This window comes from Pyxicephalus adspersus, chromosome 3 (assembly GCF_032062135.1).
Source record: "Pyxicephalus adspersus chromosome 3, UCB_Pads_2.0, whole genome shotgun sequence".
NCBI classification, from domain to species: domain Eukaryota; kingdom Metazoa; phylum Chordata; class Amphibia; order Anura; family Pyxicephalidae; genus Pyxicephalus; species Pyxicephalus adspersus.
Genome location: NC_092860.1, coordinates 89,009,705 through 89,028,760, shown reverse-complemented (window position 1 = coordinate 89,028,760; position 19,056 = coordinate 89,009,705). Strand labels below are relative to the sequence as shown.

Here is a 19,056-nt window from a genome sequence, read left to right as displayed (position 1 = left end):
TAACATGCTGATTTTTTATTTTTTACAATATCTTGTTGTGCAGTATAAAATACCTTGGTAAAGGTCACATTTTTTATAGGACGCTTACTCCAACAATAGCTAAAGTTATATTTATGTTTACTATCAGTAGTGCCTTTTATTGCACTAAGGTTATCTACACTCTAGTATAGTAATACCAAGGGAGGAGAGGCTGGGGAGGGTTAGGGGCTGGGAAAACAGAGGGATATTTAAACCATATCAGGCAGAATTCTGTGCACTTGGAGAAAGCAGCCCGCACATCCAGAATCTTGCAGAGACATCACAATGAGCACAGCTGGACAAGTAAGAAAATACACTTCGAAACTAAATATTCATTCTAAACTTAATTCCATAATAATATGTCCACTCAAATATAAAGTACTAAACTGCTATTAGACTAAATCAAGTAACAGCTAAAAAATCAAAAAAGTATTGCTCTTTTAATGTATACTTTTCTGTTATACTGCGGAAGTAAATAACTTTCCTGCATTACAAAATCTTACATATTCTTATGGTGCACAATAATTTGTTACATGCAATGGGAGCAGCAGGCACATCACACACAGTAATCATATGTCATGTAGATAGAAGAAGCAGTAGAGTGTAGAAGGGTCACAAAGACACAATCAATGTGTTAATACAGTTTTTTTTTGCAGATTTGTTTACTGTGCAAACACACACACACAGTCGTACTACGACATTATTTATTGATTCTACTGCATAGGATTATGATTCTTGTACCAGATATATGGTTTTATATTTTTTCATCCAAAAACGAAATCTAAATTGTTAAACCATCATAAACTTGAAAGCAACAGCTTCACCAATTTGTTGTTTATAACTAACCTAGCCAAATAGTATAGCTCAATCTGGTGGCAGCCATCAACTACCTAGGTACTCTTTCAGAGTAACAATCAATTAGGTATTTTTTTCTCCAAAACAAAGTTAGGAATACCTTTTTTTGTTTTATGTCATTGCTGCTTTGTATTGACATGGTCATACATTCACAACCAAGCCATGCTTAAGAAGCATTCTGTACAAAGTATAGCCAGAGGGTTGTCAAATGTGTGCCCATAAATCCTCATTTTTTGTCACTGACCAAGGTATCAAAAATAATTTGCAGTGACTAAATAACAAAACAGTCAGCAGGTGCAGATATCCGAGTCAGAAAAGCTTTAACCTTAGTTAGTGCCTTTTTTACCTTATAGATCATACATCTCTGTTCTTGGTCTTAAAAGTCTATTTCTGTCTTTGCCAATAAGTCTTCTACTCACTTTCCAATGCCCCTGCCTTCAAGACTCCTTATGAGTCTCTTACCCTACCTGCTATTGCCCGCTCTTCTTTTTTTCTCAACTATTAAAACAATATTTGCAAAAAACCTAGCTTAAGGTGTTTTTTTAGTCACTTATGTAGCACAACTGCTCTCAGTATTGTCTAACACTATCCAATTCCACATGGGTTAACTCATTTCCTTATTTATAAAGTATATCTTGCTTTGGCAATATGTTTGTGTGGGGGTTTCTTTCACTTGGGGAAACTGCCTCCATTAAATAATAATGATAATATATAATAATAATGCCCTACTGCTGGCAGTGGGACCATTCATTGTTTGTCCCCTACTTTTGTTGCACTAACACAAAATGAAGATATCAAAATCTACCATCGGGTACCATTGCTACCCAAAAAAAAATTGCAAATTTACCAAGAACTGTAAAGACAGGCAAAACAATTTAACTGTAGGTCTGAAAACATTAGCCTTGATAATATTAATATATGAAGCTAACAGGAAATTTGTAAACTAGTAATATCTTTCAATACAGTGTTCTTATGTCTAACTATACTAGAAGAAACCAAGTGTACTTTCATCTAAGTAAAAAAAAAATCTAGCATAAACAGCTTTCATACAGTGGAAATTTTACTGCTAACTATAAAAGTGTCTGACAAACAGCAGGCTACTTAAGCATTTCGCTTAGTTTTGATCAAAGTTACACCCACCATCAGAATGTGTGCATGTGGTAACTCAAGGCAACTATATAAATGTTTATACACATTATTTCCTCCACACAACATTATAGACTCATGTTACAAAGGTTACACCCCAGGATATACATACCTATTTTTGAAAAAGATAAGAGATGAGATTTGAAAAGTACAGACACATGGATAAAAAAATAGACATACAGTATCTTGTATCAAAGTTTGTCAGTGGATTCCTATATTTGGTATACCTAAGGCTGTTGCCATCTATATCTATCAATTGTTAAATATTCTTATGTCTTCATGTATACAACTTCATCTCTCTTTAGACCTAAAAACATACCTTTAGACCATAGTTGGGCCCTGAGACACCCTTGGGTATCTGAATGCAAATGTAGTTAGGCTTGAATGTCATGCATTTTTTTTCAGATACCTGTTTGTAAATCTTCACTTGTTGAGTTCTTGCCCTTTGCTAACATGGATCCTGGACCCAAGAAAAAAAGAGAAATAAACCCATAAATACCTTTAAAGAGCCCTACAACGCCTCCATATTTATATGGATATACAAAAATTATACATATTTTATTCTTTAAAAAGTAAGTTGGTCATCAGCACTCATAAACAATTATACACACGATTACTTGAAATTAAAAAAAGTATTATTAATGCTAATAAAGTACAATATACCAAAATAATTCATACATAGAATAACTACAATATGAGAACTGTTTATATATTTTCTCTTAACTCCTTCATTTCCTATGGACCTGCACCCCCTCCAGCTACAACTCCCAAGCCCAATCTACCTCTCAATGGCAGCCCCCCCCCCCCCTTTCAGTACAGACACCCCACTCGGTGACAAACTTTCCACAGTTTTCCAATTCCAGAAGCCGATGCCTAGTCAGCATTGCAATCATTGCAACTCCTATTCCTGCATCAGTGTCTGCCTAACATAATTCTAAAGAGCCCACCAACAATAATATACATAATGTACAAAAACTCCAGTACTTGTTTATTTATTTATTTATTTTTTAATATTTTTTTTCTTACAAATAATTAAAAAAACAACTTATAATACATATACATAATAGAAAAACAGTATCACATTTAAAAAGCAGCCAATCTGACATTCACTAAGCATCCGTAGGTGAATCTTCAAAGTGCACGAGTTTAAAATGACAGTAATTAATATCACTTCAAGGAATGTTTGCCTTCAGTCACAATAAGAGTAAGTTTCCACTATATGGAAAAGTTGCCATGCATGGACATGTGCACATTGTGTTAGGGCTGCTTATTCAATTAAATAGGCTGCCAAACCAAATATATAACAATGAATGTCCATGTGTTTTGCACCATCTTTCTTAGATTGTAAGCTCTTCTGTGCAGGGTCCGCTCCTTCTCCTGTGTCACTGTCTGTAATAAACCCAATATATCACACACTATTGTAAGCGATTGCTTCATTTTTCTAAGCAAAACACATGGACATTAATTATTATTAATATTCTGGCAACATAACATATTGGTTGGAGACTTTACTATTTTTTGAACAGGCCTCTAAATGTTTTTCATTACATTCTTGTAAGTTGTTACATTGATCTAATTTCTGAGAAGACATTTAACACTAACACAAAACTGTGTTTATGTTAACCTTTGTTATAGCAACTTTAATAAATTGCTCTGTGATTTTAACAGTAAATCATCCTGTGTTTACTTGGCATTGTTGGCAGGTTATCAAATGCAAGGCAGCAGTAGCTTGGGAAGCTGGCAAGCCATTTAGTATTGAGGAAATAGAAGTTGCTCCTCCAAAGGATTATGAAGTTCGGATACAGGTAACATTTATCCTTTTTTTTTTATTTTCTGCTTAACTGAACATTATAAAGTATGTAATTCTCTCTCCTTGTATGTTTTAAAGTTCTTAGCAGAATCAGTTCAATGACATGATTGCAAATATAAAAATACAATATAGATATAAGGGAAGAACTTGTCAGGCAAACCAAAATCATTTAATGGGGTACAAAGTTACTGTAAACTTCCCTGTGAAAATGCAAGTTTCCTGGCTGGATGTGGCTTCAGTACAAAATTCAAAGCATTATATTTTCATGTAGAGATTAGTATTGGCAGTTTACACTGCTTTACCACATGTTTCCTTAACTTCCTTTTCCTTTCTTAGATTGTAAGCTCTTCGGGGCAGGGTCCTTTCCTTCTCTTGTGTCACTGTCTGTATCTGTCTGTCATTTGCAAACCCTATTTAATGTACAGTGCTGTGTAATATGTTGGCACTAAAATACTGATTAATATTATTAATAACAATATATAATTGTAACAACATAAGAAAGTAGGAAGAGTGAAGCATTGTTGATTGTAACTACATTGTGCATAATAGCTAGTTGGTGCCAAAATATGTAGAAAGAAGACACGGTTAGAGCTTACATTTCCTGCTATGGGTTCATAGTGTTATGCAACATCATTTTCTCTTCCAAGAGTTCATTCAAAGTGCTTTTATTTATTGTACATTTTATTGCATATCTGTTTTGATTTGCCCTGAAGAGGTTCAGTGATGATTAGAGGGTGGCTGCAACTTATAACTATCTAGAAGAATAAAGGTGAAACAGAGAAGCTTCATTATACAATAATATAGGGACATATTTGTTTGTTGCATAAGACATTAATTTCTTCTCTTAAGGAATCATGGCCACATTGATGGCTTGCTTAATTCAACCAGCACCACCAAAGGAATTTTCAATTTAATAACATCTTTTTGGTTTATTGTTGGTAAAGATTTATGGAATCCAGGGGAAAAAGCAATTGTGCCAAAATCCTCAAATCCTTAATCTTGGTAAAAATAAACTAACCAGCTGACCTGAGCTTGGATCTGAACCAGCCTTTGGCAGCACAATAATCTTTGCCATGGATTGCCAACTGGTCCAGGTAATAAACTATTAACTAGGTCCATTGTACTCCTTCTATGTGCCTTGTGAAAACAAACATATATGACATCATTTTTAATGTACTCAATATTTGTATTTATAATATATGTATTACAGTATAGTCAATTAAAAACAAGAACAATCAAAAGCCATTCCAAAAAACTGACAATATTAGCATGGTACATGTGCCTTCTACAGAAGGGCATTTATTTACTAAATATATATTTAGTAAAAACAGTAATGCTCATATTTACCAATCATGATGCTGTGGTTGGTTCAGTACTTACCTTGATTTATTAATCTGTATGGGTCTGTTTTCTGATGCTGTTAGGTGATAGTACACCAAAATACTCAAGTTTTGCTTGAGTGCTTGTCATTTGAAGACGCTAATGACATCTTAAATAAAAATATTTAAATAGTATGTTCAAAATCTGTGCAAATGTAACTAGAAAAATACATCTAACACTGAAAATGAGAGATATGAATAGAGCTTTAATTCTTAAAATACATTTTTATTATAGATTGTAGCAACAGGAGTCTGCAGAACTGATGCTCATGCTGTGAGTCCTCATTTTAAGGAGGGTTTGTTCCCTGTAATCCTTGGCCATGAAGGAGCTGGAATTGTGGAAAGTGTTGGGCCAGGTGTCACAAAAGTTAAAACAGGTATGACAGAACATTTCCAGAATAATAGTTACATGTCCTTGATGTAATTAGCAACTAGGGACAATTATAATCTGTAATTTTTATTTAATGTGTTTTTTCTTTCCTTCCCACAATCTGGCACTCACCCAGCCTTACTATCTTCAAACACCATACTGCTCCAAGCAAGCATATAATCTGACCTAGGCTACCATAATCATGTACCAACCAGCCATCATATTATGCAATATACAGTAAAGCACAGTTTACACCTCGTTATAAACATACAATCGCCCTTTAACTCTTGTTTTCTACCCCCAATCCCACAGAATGTACACTGGAAGATCAGGATTTTGTCCTATTGCTTTCATCACAGTAGAAGTAAAAACTATGATTTTTGGAGCACAGGATATATGCATTAAATGGCAGACTTACCTTTGGGGCTACCTACCGACCCTACTCAATCTCTAGCACCTCAGTTTTTATTGAGATGGCATACCTTCCACACATGCATACAAGAGTTGCTTCAACCAGCCATGGAATCATGCCAAAACAGAACTAAAGAGCTGATATGCAGGAATAGCCTATCTGACAGAGGAGTCTTCACTGTAACTTCTTTCATAAACAAAAGCCTATTGGTTAGCTGTTTTCATTACATTGAGTTTACATTCCCTTTAATGCTGTATACACATTTCTGTCCCACTATCTACAATGTAAAAAAGTGATTTGTGCACCTATTGTTATTATTATTAATAATAAACAGGACTTATATAGCGCCAATGTATTACGCAGCACTGTACATTAAATAGGTATCTCTGAGTCCCACAAAGATCCCATTGGCCACATTGTTTGTATACCAGTTGTGCATATACATCATTGTTTCACCTCAACATACAATTTTCAGGTTTAGTTGTTCAACTGTGCTTTATTTTATCCCTGCCATTTTTTGTGTGTAACTATTTGTACTGTTTGTTTATTGGACAGCACGATCGAAGGTGATGGCACTAATAATAAACAATTAAAATAATTACAAAACTATAACTACATGATTACATAAAAATTTGTTAACAGTCCTGCTGGGTTGGCAATATACAGATTTATAGAAACCCTGATGCGCTATCCTCAACTGGATAAAAATTCTGCTCTGTTTCAGTGGTTTAATTGGAGCTCCTATTTTGGCTCTGATCATCCTAAAAAATGGTAAATTAGTTTTATTTTGCCATAAAAAAAAATCTTCAAAACCAAGCAAATTTTAAAATGTTCAATCTTGACCAGATCAAACTAAATTCACCCACCACTAGTTGGTTCCCTTGGTTAGTGTGAAGTTACTTCAGTCCGTCATAAAACCTGCCATCCACATAACCATCACTAAATGGAACCCAGAGCAACAGTTTCTACTAGAAGAATAGGTTTGAGAAGCTTTTTGGGAAAGAAAATATTTATTTCTAAAAGACCTTTAAAATATTGTTATGTAAATATTCAATCCAAAGAACTCCAGAGATCACCTTTTCTCCAGGAGGTATACTGAAAGCAATGATGGACATCTAATGAATGCCAAAACAAATGTATGCTCTGGCAATGCCATCACATTGCCTGGCTAACAATAAGAGTTGGACGTCTGGACATTTTTCCATTTTGATATTTTTGACAGGTGATACCATAAACACACATCTATCTGTTATTTTTCAATAAGGAGCAAGTTTTTCTTATCTATACACAATATAAAAAAGTTATCTTTCACTGTTCTGATTTTCCAGGTGATAAAGTCATCCCACTCTACATCCCACAATGCGGTGAATGCAAATTCTGTCTAAGCCCCAAAACCAACCTTTGTCAAAAGATCAGGTAAAGTTACCCATATGAATCATAAACTAACAACCAGAAAAATGTATACCTGACACAGCACAGGTGTTTCCATTGTTATAATGTATGTTTTTATCATGATTTTTGGGAAGACCATAGTCTAGATAGGCACATTTTAAAGGCAAGGTTACGTGGCTGCCACATTATTTTCTTATAAATTTCCTTATACTGAAAAACTGAACCAATATAAACCATTCTTTTTTTGTTTTATTGTTCTCCTGTGTGCAACATGGTTGTATCTATAGCCATTACCAGAATACAGTGTTATGTCTATAAATGGCCCTAAACAGACTCTATCAACTGATCAAACTTTTTAATGTGTTTTCCAGTTCAGTGAAAAAACTCAGAGTTCTGCCCCACTCTGTCTTTGATCTGTTGTAATAAATCTTACTATTTGAAACCCCCATCACCAGGCTAGCCCCAGATCTGCACTAGCAAAATAGCATCCTTAAGTTGAAAGTAATTTGCAAATAACCCGAATGCCCGCATTTGCTGTACAAATTCTAACCATAAGGCCCTTCATGCAACATTTAGCTGCAACTGCCATTGTGACAGGTTCACAATATTCAGTTTTTTATTATTTATACTGGAGCATGTCCACACAGGATAAAAAAAACACACAAACAAAAAAGCCTTCCTACCTCCTCTTTCCTCTTCTCCATTTTTTAATTTTTGGGGTTTTTTATGTTTTTTTTTTTTTTTTTTTTTGCTTTACATATTTTACATTTTAATGTCTCAGTCTGCTGTTCTATTCCCAGTGTTAGGTGTGGGATCTTGTACTTTAAAGACAGGGACTTATTATTGCAATTAATGTTATACAGGGACATCTAGTGGATAAAAATGTAACTGCAACTATCGATTTTACATAAATTCAACTAAGTCGAAAATTTCATCAAAAAAGATTCACCCAACAAAGAATAGTGCTTTCTTGTATTATTTATGCAATTGTTTAACATAATTATTGTACCTTAGTTCATATGATTTCCTCAACATTCACATATTGTTTTTGCCTTACCCAATAATTAATGATAATGACTTACAACAATATACATATGTATATATGGAAGATATAATGTTTTGTGTATTTTTATTTTATTATTTATTACATAATTTATTTATTTGCATAAACCTTTTTTTTTTAAAAAAACCTTTATTGTAGTTTAAAATATTACATTTAGTTTGCAAAGAATACTTTTTGGTCTATCAGAGAAACCCCAGCACTGTCAGCATGCTTCTCGACAAATTGGGACATTCTATATTTGCCATTCAGATAAAATTTTTTGATATAATATCTTGAGAAAAAAAGTTCATGGGAGGTCATATTCATGACCAGGGCTTTACCTGCTGATTACAAGTCAGAAATATAAAATATTACCATATCAAAATTCCTAATTTGGTATTGTCTGATTAAATGTATAAACTGTATATTAGTAAAAAGCATACTATTTAAATGATAGAAATTACAGATTACCTTTATAACCTTTTCCTATAAATTTTAATCCAATGTGATAGTTTAATTTATTAATTTATTAGGCCCCTGCAGATTACCTAAGAAACAAATAAAATACTTTTTTGTTTTTTTTCTCTATAGCAAAATTAAAACTGCCATCTCCGATCAAGATTTTATGGCTGATAACACAAGCCGCTTTAGCTGCAAGGGGAAGCAACTGTACCATTTCATGGGTACCAGCACTTTTTCTGAATACACAGTTTGTGCTGAAACATCAGTGGCCAAAATTGATGATGAAGCCCCCCTGGATAAAGTTTGTCTTATTGGCTGTGGGTTTTCAACTGGCTATGGTGCAGCTATCAACACTGCTAAGGTAATTTATCATTTATTGTAATAAATGTCTCCTGAACAGGTGAATTAATGTAATAAATCCTCATATGCTGAAAATTTTTATTTAAACAAGTATTGGGAACAATTTTACAAAATAATCACTGTTTATTTACAAACAAACTTTGGGGCACATTGTTGTCTACATATGGTAATTGGAATTGTCTTTCCATAGTGGCATGGCTCCAGAATATACTATAAATTATTACTATAAATAATTAGCTCATACATTTTCCTTTCTTTCTAATTTTATGTTTTTTATGTTTTCTTTAGTATCTATACTTTTACAGACTTAAAAAGTTATCATCCTTAAAGACCCAGTGCATAGGATATGTTCAATTTTTGCCTACATTATTCACATTTTGACCTAGGTTGTTATAACATTCTAAGGTTACATATCAAGCTACCCATCATTGTGCTTTTTGAACTTGAATTGTCCTATTTTAAAGCTATGAGTGCTGACATATTTACCAATTACTTCTTACTATACCTCCTCAATGCAATAATCAATACACCATTTCTGAATACAAGTGACACTTTTTGCCCAGTTATATTGCTCAACCACTCAGACAGTTTATTTCCAATCTTCCTTTACATTCTTTTTCCTTCATATGTTAATGTGTGCACATTCAGTAAATGTGTGTTATAGTGCATTGTCACTGAATGGCACTCTCCTGAAACAGTGTAATAAAGCCATTTGCCCTGCAGCACACTAATGCATTATGTTGCCCAAAATAATACAATAATACCATACGTACATTATGGCAGCACCACAACCCAACCCACCCCCCCCCACCCACCCAGACCCTTTAATTTTCTAGGAACCTAAAGGTGATAATTCCAATGCTAGTATGCCTATACTCTTTCGTTTCAAGTTTTCTTTTTATGGTTATTCAATGCAGATGTTGATTATGTTATAATGGCCCACAAAATGTGGTAAATTGAAAATTTAAGGTAACAAGTGTTAGACATGATACCTATTATACATGTATATGCATATTTCTCTTTTAGGTTGAAGCAGGCTCCACTTGTGCCGTCTTTGGTTTGGGAGGAGTTGGTCTCTCAGCTGTCATGGGATGTAAAACAGCTGGTGCAACTCGAATCATTGGCATTGACATCAACAAAGACAAATTTCCCAAAGCACTGGAACTTGGAGCAACTGAATGCATAAGCCCAAATGACTATGACAAGCCTATCCAGCAGGTCATAGCTGAACTGACCAATGGTGGAGTGGACTTTTCCATTGAATGTATCGGAATTATTGATGTCATGGTAGGTATTTTATTGTACTCTGATCAAGGCACAACCGTAACATAACATTGCAAACTCATGCTAACATGACCGAAGTTCAAAAATAAATTAATGACTTTTTTCTTTCAAATGTTTGTTTACATCATGTAAGGTTTTGGCACAAACCTAAGTATATGTTGTTCTTTCAAAAAGTACCCTTATGTTTACAACACTGCAAAATAATAGTAAGTTATTTTCTGAATATGGCAAACTGTATAGCATTATGTTTTTTTGTTTTACATTTGTTTTGTTTTCTTCATATATGGCATAGTAAATACTAATTGTTTTCACTATTGTAATTGTTTTCTAGAAAGCGGCACTGGAGTGCACCACAGTAGGCTGGGGAACGTGTGCAATTGTTGGTGTTTCACTGGCAGAACAGGGTGTACCTGTTGCTCCATTCCAGCTGATAATGGGGCGTACCTTGAAAGCCACATTCTTTGGAGGTGAGACTGATTTTAAGAACAGAATACTAAATAAAGAATCAACTGCAAGCTTTACACTTGTTTTAGGCATATTTGTAGTAGTTTAGATATGAAGTATTTTTTAACCAACATATTAACTCCCTCACCAGGCTGGAAGAGTGTGGACAATGTTCCGAAGCTAGTAGCTGACTACCTATCTAAGAAATTTGACTTGGATGCATTGGTGACATACACCTTGCCATTTGATGAAATTAACAAGGCCTTTGATCTCATGCGTGAAGGAAAGAGGTAAGTAAAAAAAAATAAACTTAGAGATAACAGCAAACCTAAACAGTAAACCCATATGATTGTTAAATAGGCAGATAGAAATCTACCAGAAAAAAAAGAAATATTAACAATTAGCTTTTCCAATTTTCTAAACATAAATAAGACCTCTCAGAGTTGTTTAAATTAGGATTGTGGATGGCTATGAGTCTAACCTTCTCTAGTTTATCTAGTGTATCTAGTTTAAAATCCTTACACAGAAGGTTTTTTATTATTGGCAGCTCATCTGGAAGACCTGATTGTAACTAGGGCTTTGAAATAGTGTAAATGTGGAGGTGTGCTTACTTTTTAATGTGACAAATTTACACATCTGCATTCATTAATTAAGATTATTATTACGTCATGCCAATTGTAATTGTCATTTGGTACAGTAGACTACCTTTATCTGTCAGTACTATTTTAATGAAGATCTAATCTTACTCTTTAAGATATGTTAAAAAAGTCAACAGTTTCTCACATATATTTGTATTGTATTGTGATTGCCCTTCGGGCAAAAATACACAGGTGCAAAAAAGTAAGCAAAAGTAGGACCCATTCAAACAAAGGCTAAGATTGTAGGCTGTAACAGCAAGAAGTAATAGAAGTCATGTGTAAGGGTACCTTTTAAATGTGAATTTACCGTTTCTATTAATTTGCTCTGAATACAGTAAATGCTAAACCAAAATAATCATTTCTGTTTCCTTTTTCTGCAGCATCCGAACAGTTCTGGTGTTTTAAATGCGGGCACCTTGGAAGCCATTAGGAAACATATCTATTAATAATGTGCAGTTTTAGCATGTAAAATGACAGATAGTTCTTTTAATGCATGCAGTATATAAACTTTATATGGGGTGTGTTTTAAAGATCACAAGCAGTTATTTCAGCAGTTAATGGTGCATGGTGCAATTTCTGTATAACCCTGTTTATTATTTCCTTACGTTTTTTTGCATGCCATACTATTGTAAAATAAACTATATGAATTAATTGTGACTGATGTGCTTACTTGAACAAACCAAAATATGAAAAAGAAAGGTATTGTATAAGGTATACCTGTAAAAGCTAAAGTTTGACCTTCTACTTTTCAATCCCTGCCCCCTCCTTATCCACATACTAATGATATTTTTAAATAAAACCTTTCTGTTCCAATTTAAGCAAAGTGGCATCATTGATGGGATATATGTGCTTTCTTATGCAATTCAGATAAATCAAAGCTAGTGGAAGGGGGCATAAGGGTGCTGTGCATTGCTTTCTGAAAACATAACAGCACCTTGCCTCATTCCCTTTCTCAAGAAGTGTTTTGTATATCTCCAAATGCTTTGATTGGTGGCTTTTAGTCTGGAGGAGAGTTATCATTATCTTAAAAAGACATTTGGTTTGGTAATGGGGGCAGGCTGACATGATGAGGAAAAGGTGTTGCAAAATAGCCTTGCCATGTTGTTATATTTAAGTAGCAACAAAAATGTCCAGCCAGACAGAAAAGTATGATGTGGCTAGATTTGGAATAAAGCAAAGTACTTCTTTGTGTCAATATTTATACTGAAGCAAGACGCTTATCAACCCTAAGCTGATGTTTTGTGAAAGGGAGAGGCTATTTATTCCTTCCGCGCCTTACTTCCTCTTTGATCAGCCCACAGATTCACTGTACAGCCCACAGATGTGTGTACAGCCCACGTCATTCATCATCTGTGGATCCGTCCTGGCAGATTCATGGGCAATGAACAACGAGCAATCCTAATGCAAGGGAAGGGGGAGAGCATGCAGCAGGGTACCGTTCTGTCGCTCTCCCCCTCCCCTCTCAGAACGGTGCTGTATGTAAAGTACTTGTTCATGCATTGTGAGGTTTTTATTGTTGGAAATGATTGTGAAAGAACCTTTCCAATGACAAGAATTGCACGTGTGTGCGTGGCTTAAGAGTTCCCAAAATGGGTTCTCCATTCGTTGACTTGGTATTTGTTACTCCCTTTTCTTTGTGGGATCCAATGCATATACTCAATTCTTTCTCGAAAACCTGGATTCTGCATCCCAGTGCCCATTATTCATTTGTATTATGACCACAAACTACGACAATGCTTTTGGAGCATTGTGGCAGAAATATCTTGGTGATTATTAAGGTTTTATACCTCAGGCAATGTTTCTCCAAGTTAAGGGACTATGTATGTATTTTTTAATAATTCTCTATAGACTTATTTCCCATGTTGATTGTCTTAATTAAGTACTTCTGTGATGCCCACTATTGCATTTCAACACACATTGTGCAGTTCCTTATCTTGGTCCTCATGTCACTGGTTAAATGTTTTTTTTAGTTTTTAGTTGAAGTTCATACGGTCAGAATTCACTGATACAACAGCCACCTTAGAGATCCCATTAGCCATTCATTTCAAATTCTAAAGTCTGCAACTAGAGAAATGAGAAACTGTGGTTACCACGACACTTGACGTGCATGTGGGAATGTAAGTTGTACAGCCCTTAATGCAGTACTAGACTCTAGAAATAAAAAAATCACAACCAGCCTGGTCCTTTATTGCAAAAGTTACAGGCAATGTAAAAAATATCTATCTGTTCTGTCATGAGTACCTCTATGATCTTTCTTCTCCTTTTCCTTTCTCCTTTTTAACTCTCATGTAGGTACGCAAAAGTTCATTCAGTCCCAGCACCTGTGGGGGATACCAGGATGTTTTAGGTATCCTGGCATCCTATGCCACCATGAGTAGTCCAGCTTTCTCTTTTTCAGAAAATTTAGCAATCATGGACAATAGACAGCATTGCCTGTCCCTTTCTGCAAAAAGACCTATCTGATCACAAATTTGGAATATGGAATTGAGTTCTGTTTTTATCAAAAGTCAAAAGTTTAGCCAAAGTCCTAATGAGCAGGCAGAAAAATCACTGGCAAAAGAAAGACCTCATAGTCTATTCTGCTATTAAAAAAAAATACCAGTCAGGACTCTTAAGCAGAGATTACTTCAATTTTAATAGGCTTTAGTTGCTTTTTCCCTATTTATGTCATGTTGGATTTCAAGGCCTCATAAAAATGCTCCTTCCTCTCACTTTCGCTATTTATACATATTACCAAGATTTTTGCTAAATCAAAATAAAACTGACTCTGGTCCATTAAGACGAAAGCTCCAAAACTGTCATCTGGATGTTTCATTCACAATGTGATGAGTTACTGACCTGGAACAAGTATTTACATATCCTGTCAAGACATACACACTGTCAGATCTGGCACACGCTGTTTCTAGGTGTCTCGCTAAGTAGAGAAGCAAAGATAAGAAAGGCAGCACTGGAGCCAAGTCAGCAAAACTACAGTTTAGTAATACAATCCTCATAAACTGCATACTGTACATATTGCAAATGTATAATACCAGACTGACCTTACAATGTCACTTCTGTGAGCACTACCTTCCGCCCTATTATTCTCTTCTTTCCTAACACTTCAGCTCCATGTTCATTTGTTTTGTCTACTAAATATTTATTACAACTCCCACCCATAGTGAAATCTCACGCATAAGTGTTATATGACAAAGGTACATTTGCCATTTTACTAATAGTTGTCTCTTTAGCTAGAATGCTGCAGACTTATGATCTATAGAAAGCCAACATCCCCCTTGTCCAACCCAGGAGACAGATTCTTTTCATTTATAAAGCTGACAATCAGTATGATCCTAGCAAAGTGCCGTTAGTTCTAACAGCACTATTGACATCAGCCAATTTACAAAAAGGTGATGAAAAAGTTTAAATGATCAGATAACATAAACAAAATGATTGGCAATCACTACAATTTCCTATAGGTTTACTATTTCTTTATTATGGGACACAATAGAGAACAGTGTTTTTGGGTTTTTTTCAAACACCCTAATTGCCACTTTTTGAAAGTGCTGATGAAGAATAAATATAAAATAGGCCATGTATGGCATTGATTGCTACTGTACAAAATCTGATCTTTATTATAGATCACATTTTAAAAGATTGGAGAATGAATGTGTTATCAGATCACCAATTCTTTAAAACTATGCCACGTGTTTCTGTCACTGGTATGTTTTGACAGTATGTATGTCAGACATGGCGATATAAAGCAAGCTTCCCCTCCTGGGCTGTCCCTTCAAATACCCCTTATTGTCCTTTGCCAGATATTTGTAAAACATATATATATATATATATATATATATATATATTGTGGCACAACCCCCAATATATATCGGGCTCTATTTAAAAAATCAGGGAATCTGACATTCCCTCAAATATTCCCTAATGGGAGTCATTTACTGCCATTAAACATATAGACCTGGTAGATTCCCACGAGGTAATGTTTGAGGGAATGTTTTATTTACTGTTTTATAAATAGAGCCCATAAACTCATACTTTTTTGTTTAGGAAGAACATTCCCAGGAAGATATGCAGAAACCTAGGAAGGTCCTTGGGTAATCTTTCCCCCCACCTGCCTCTCTTTTAGTTCACAATCCCTTTCTATCTCCATTTCCCTTCTTCTGGATGTAATTATAGCTTAATATATAACTACCATAAATCTTACACTAAACCGACTGGCTCCATTCTCTAAATTTTTACATTTACTATTCTGAAAATCTAATATTAAATTTTGATGAAGCAAAAACCACAATAGTTTACCTGATTATTTTCTTGGTGTCATTATAAAACACAATTAGGGGTTGTGCCACAATACCTTGGGCTTAGTAAACATGGTTTTATGGATATAAATGTTTATTATAGAGGTGTGACTGACATTTTCACATTGCACATTACACCAGCCTATGTCTCTAGTAACAGGCAGTGTAGTATAAAATAACTGCAACATGTGAGGAATTATCATAGTAAAAGTTTTATACAAATTCCCACAATGTCGTCCACAAGCTGTTCAGGTACCTCCATACTGCAGGGGGCGCCATTACACTGAGCCTACTGCTGAGGGCGCCTCTGACATAGCGGGATATAGTGGGCGGGGTCTGTCAGAGCTGAGTGTCGAAGTGCAGCGTGGACATGACTACTGCCGGGCAGGTGAGCGGGGGAGCCCCGGGGAATATCCGGCTGTGTATTGGCCTGTCATTACCGCCTCACTCCCGGTCTGCTGTAGGGATAGCCGGGCTGCTTTGTGTCAGAAGTAAACTTGTTGCTGCTCGGTACTGAAGGGTTCCTATGTAATACTTCCAATGCCCGGGCACTATATAGAAATATATGACAGTGCTGCATGTCCTGTGGGGATCTGAGCCATCCTGCATTGTCCAGTATATGGCTGTGTCTGTGCAATGATTACTTATAAACATGGGGCCCATAGGGCTGCAGAATGCTTCTGGACAGTGGGTTTATCTGCATGGAGGATGTGTACATACAGGTACCGGTCTGTGAGTCTCCCCAGACTGTCACAACATTTAGCAATTTAATGCTGAAATCTACCATCATCTATAATGTCTGCAGAATATGACTGTAGAGAAGTAGAAGTTTGGAGGATGCGATGTAAAGGGTAGAATCAATGTGTTCAGTGTATATTGGGGGACCAGCGTGCCAAATATAGGGCAGTGTGTAAAAATGAAAGGGTCTGGAGTGCAGGGGTCTGTAGTGCAGGATGCAGGGGTCTGGAGTGTTATGTGCATAGGTCCAAATACAGAGTTTAAATGTCTGGAGCTTCTGATGCTTGAGAGAATATAGAAGTGCAAAGTATACATTGCACAATAAAGCAGTCCGAAGTGTTTGATATTCAGGAGACGCATGCAGAATGTAGGGATCCGAATTGTCCAGTGTATACACAGAGTGTAAAATCCAGAGTTTCCAGCATGTAGAAGCTTGGTGTGTCCATTGTTTAAGGCAGTATGTAGTTCATTACCAATGATTGAGCCCAGTAGTTAGTGAACACAGCAGGGAAACTCAAATTGGCTTATGGCTTTGAGGACAAGGGATGCTGCCTAATGTGCAACTTTCTGTTGTGGGAATCAATCTATTACATAGATAAAAATTTGCTATTTACTCTTTTCTTGTAGGTCATTAAGTGCAAGGCTGCTGTAGCCTGGGAAGCAGGTAAACCCCTGACTATTGAAGAAGTTGAGGTAGCTCCACCAAAAGCTCATGAAGTCAGAATTAAGGTAAGAATTGCTGTGTAACTCTTACTGCATTTGGCGTGTAAGGCCACAATTCACATCTCTGCCCTTCTGACTTTATAGGTGCTATAATAGTAAAAATGTTTTATTGCTGGTTTTGTGCATTCAGAAGCAAATTAAAGCATAAGTTTACCAAGCCAAAGGTAATCCTATGAGATTTTTTAAATCTGATACATTATATGCAGATACCTGCAGTCACCCAGCACCAACCCCACTTTAATTTCCTTAAATAATGCAACAGTTACAAATGCTTGTACCCTTTTATCACAGAGTTTCCTCATTAGGAGTAAGAATTGAATCTATAAAATGACTACAAACGTCTAAAGCATGGTATAATATGCTGGCACTATATAAATACTACTTAGTAGTAATAATAATGTAGTCTCATACACGTTTTATACTGAGAGTTGTAAAGTTGGGTCACTGAGTGTCAGTAATGTGTCGCCTTGTAACATGTGCCCTAAGCCAACAGTATTTTATACTCCCTAATATATTGCACAGAGTTTAGTAGTCTGTAGTGCCCTGGACCACATGCAGAGTGTATCAGTTCTGTAACAGGGCCAGCATCTAAATGGCTTTAGTAGCAGCACGGGTGACAACAGTTAGGGATTGTATTGCAGAAGGAAGCATGTGGCCACTATTTTAAAGGAAGCGTCTTTTTCAATGATTATCTCTGGTTTCTCTAATGTATGGTCAACAGAATCATAATTTTGATTCAGACCTCTCCATGAGTTTACAGAAGGTGGCACCAATGACCTAGTTCTAAAAAGATAGTTTGTCTGGTTCTGCCTGTAATACCTTCCGAATCACTGACTCAATAAGTATACAGCCCAGATGTTCAGCTATTTGTCACATTGACTTGTTTCAGGTCGGTGACTGAAATTACGAAAACTAAATCCAGGCGGTTGGCCTTATTTATAATTAATTCAGCTATGGCATCATGACAAGTTGCTGGCTCAGAACACTTACAATACATTTGAAGCTTTAGACAGGCATTTTTCTGGGTAATAACTCTACAAGATGAAAACCTGGAACTTATTGAAAACTGATTGTGACAGCTGTTGTAGATCACAATAGGTATGCTTGCCTGCAGACTCATGCAATTATTTACCTTTTGAAACAAGTGCCATAAACAGTACCTGATCATTTGGCAATCTTGTGTTCATACAATTGTGTCATACTCAAACCTTTCCAACAAAATGTCAACATTTTGTGTAAGAAGAATCCAGTGATGTATAAATCTTTTCCAGATCGTGTCCACTGCTGTATGCCATACCGATGCCTATACTTTAAGTGGTGCTGACCCAGAAGGATGCTTCCCTGTTATTCTTGGACATGAAGGAGCTGGCATTGTAGAGAGTGTTGGAGAAGGTGTTACAAGGGTTAAACCAGGTATGTTTCTACGCTTGTTATGTCACTTTAATTGTTCAGTTATGTGCACATAACTATGTAGGGTTTGCATATTGTAAAGTCATCAAAATTCCTGTCAGCTTTTACGAGAAGTTTCTAGTTTTGTCCAAGTTGTAGCTACTCTTGTCAATCATGAAAATAAGGGACAAAGCACCAAAGGAGACAGGAAAAAATGTCTACACTTAGAACCTAGTGTCTACTAAATATATATATATATATATATATATATATATATATATATATATATATGTATGTATGTATAT

General features: G+C 35.6%; 2 protein-coding genes across 2 annotated transcripts in view; both read left to right on the top strand.

Annotated features, from left to right (window-relative positions):
• The first annotated feature begins 262 nt into the window (after window positions 1-262).
• LOC140326736 (all-trans-retinol dehydrogenase [NAD(+)] ADH4-like) lies at window positions 263-12,269 on the top strand. The gene is made up of 9 exons (XM_072405605.1): window positions 263-321; window positions 3,723-3,824; window positions 5,444-5,585; window positions 7,319-7,406; window positions 9,016-9,247; window positions 10,273-10,533; window positions 10,862-10,997; window positions 11,126-11,264; window positions 11,993-12,269. The coding sequence occupies exons 1-9, from the start codon at window positions 304-306 to the stop codon at window positions 12,015-12,017; spliced, it is 1,143 nt and encodes a 380-aa protein (XP_072261706.1). The 5' UTR covers window positions 263-303; the 3' UTR covers window positions 12,018-12,269.
• A 3,927-nt stretch (window positions 12,270-16,196) lies between these two features.
• Window positions 16,197-19,056, top strand: part of LOC140326735 (alcohol dehydrogenase class-3) — a 7,637-nt gene continuing 4,777 nt past the window's right edge. Inside the window, exons 1-3 of the mRNA XM_072405604.1 lie at window positions 16,197-16,289; window positions 17,267-17,368; window positions 18,634-18,775. Coding sequence (XP_072261705.1) covers window positions 16,272-16,289; window positions 17,267-17,368; window positions 18,634-18,775 — 262 coding nt within the window. The 5' untranslated portion in view covers window positions 16,197-16,271. The remainder of the gene's footprint in view (window positions 16,290-17,266; window positions 17,369-18,633; window positions 18,776-19,056) is intronic.

Bases quoted from the DNA above. Each gene is read 5' to 3' on its own strand.
- LOC140326736 (XM_072405605.1), top strand. The intron at 5,586-7,318 runs GTATGACAGAAC...CTGATTTTCCAG, and splicing joins TGTCACAAAAGTTAAAACAG to GTGATAAAGTCATCCCACTC. The intron at 10,998-11,125 runs GTGAGACTGATT...CTCCCTCACCAG, and splicing joins GAAAGCCACATTCTTTGGAG to GCTGGAAGAGTGTGGACAAT.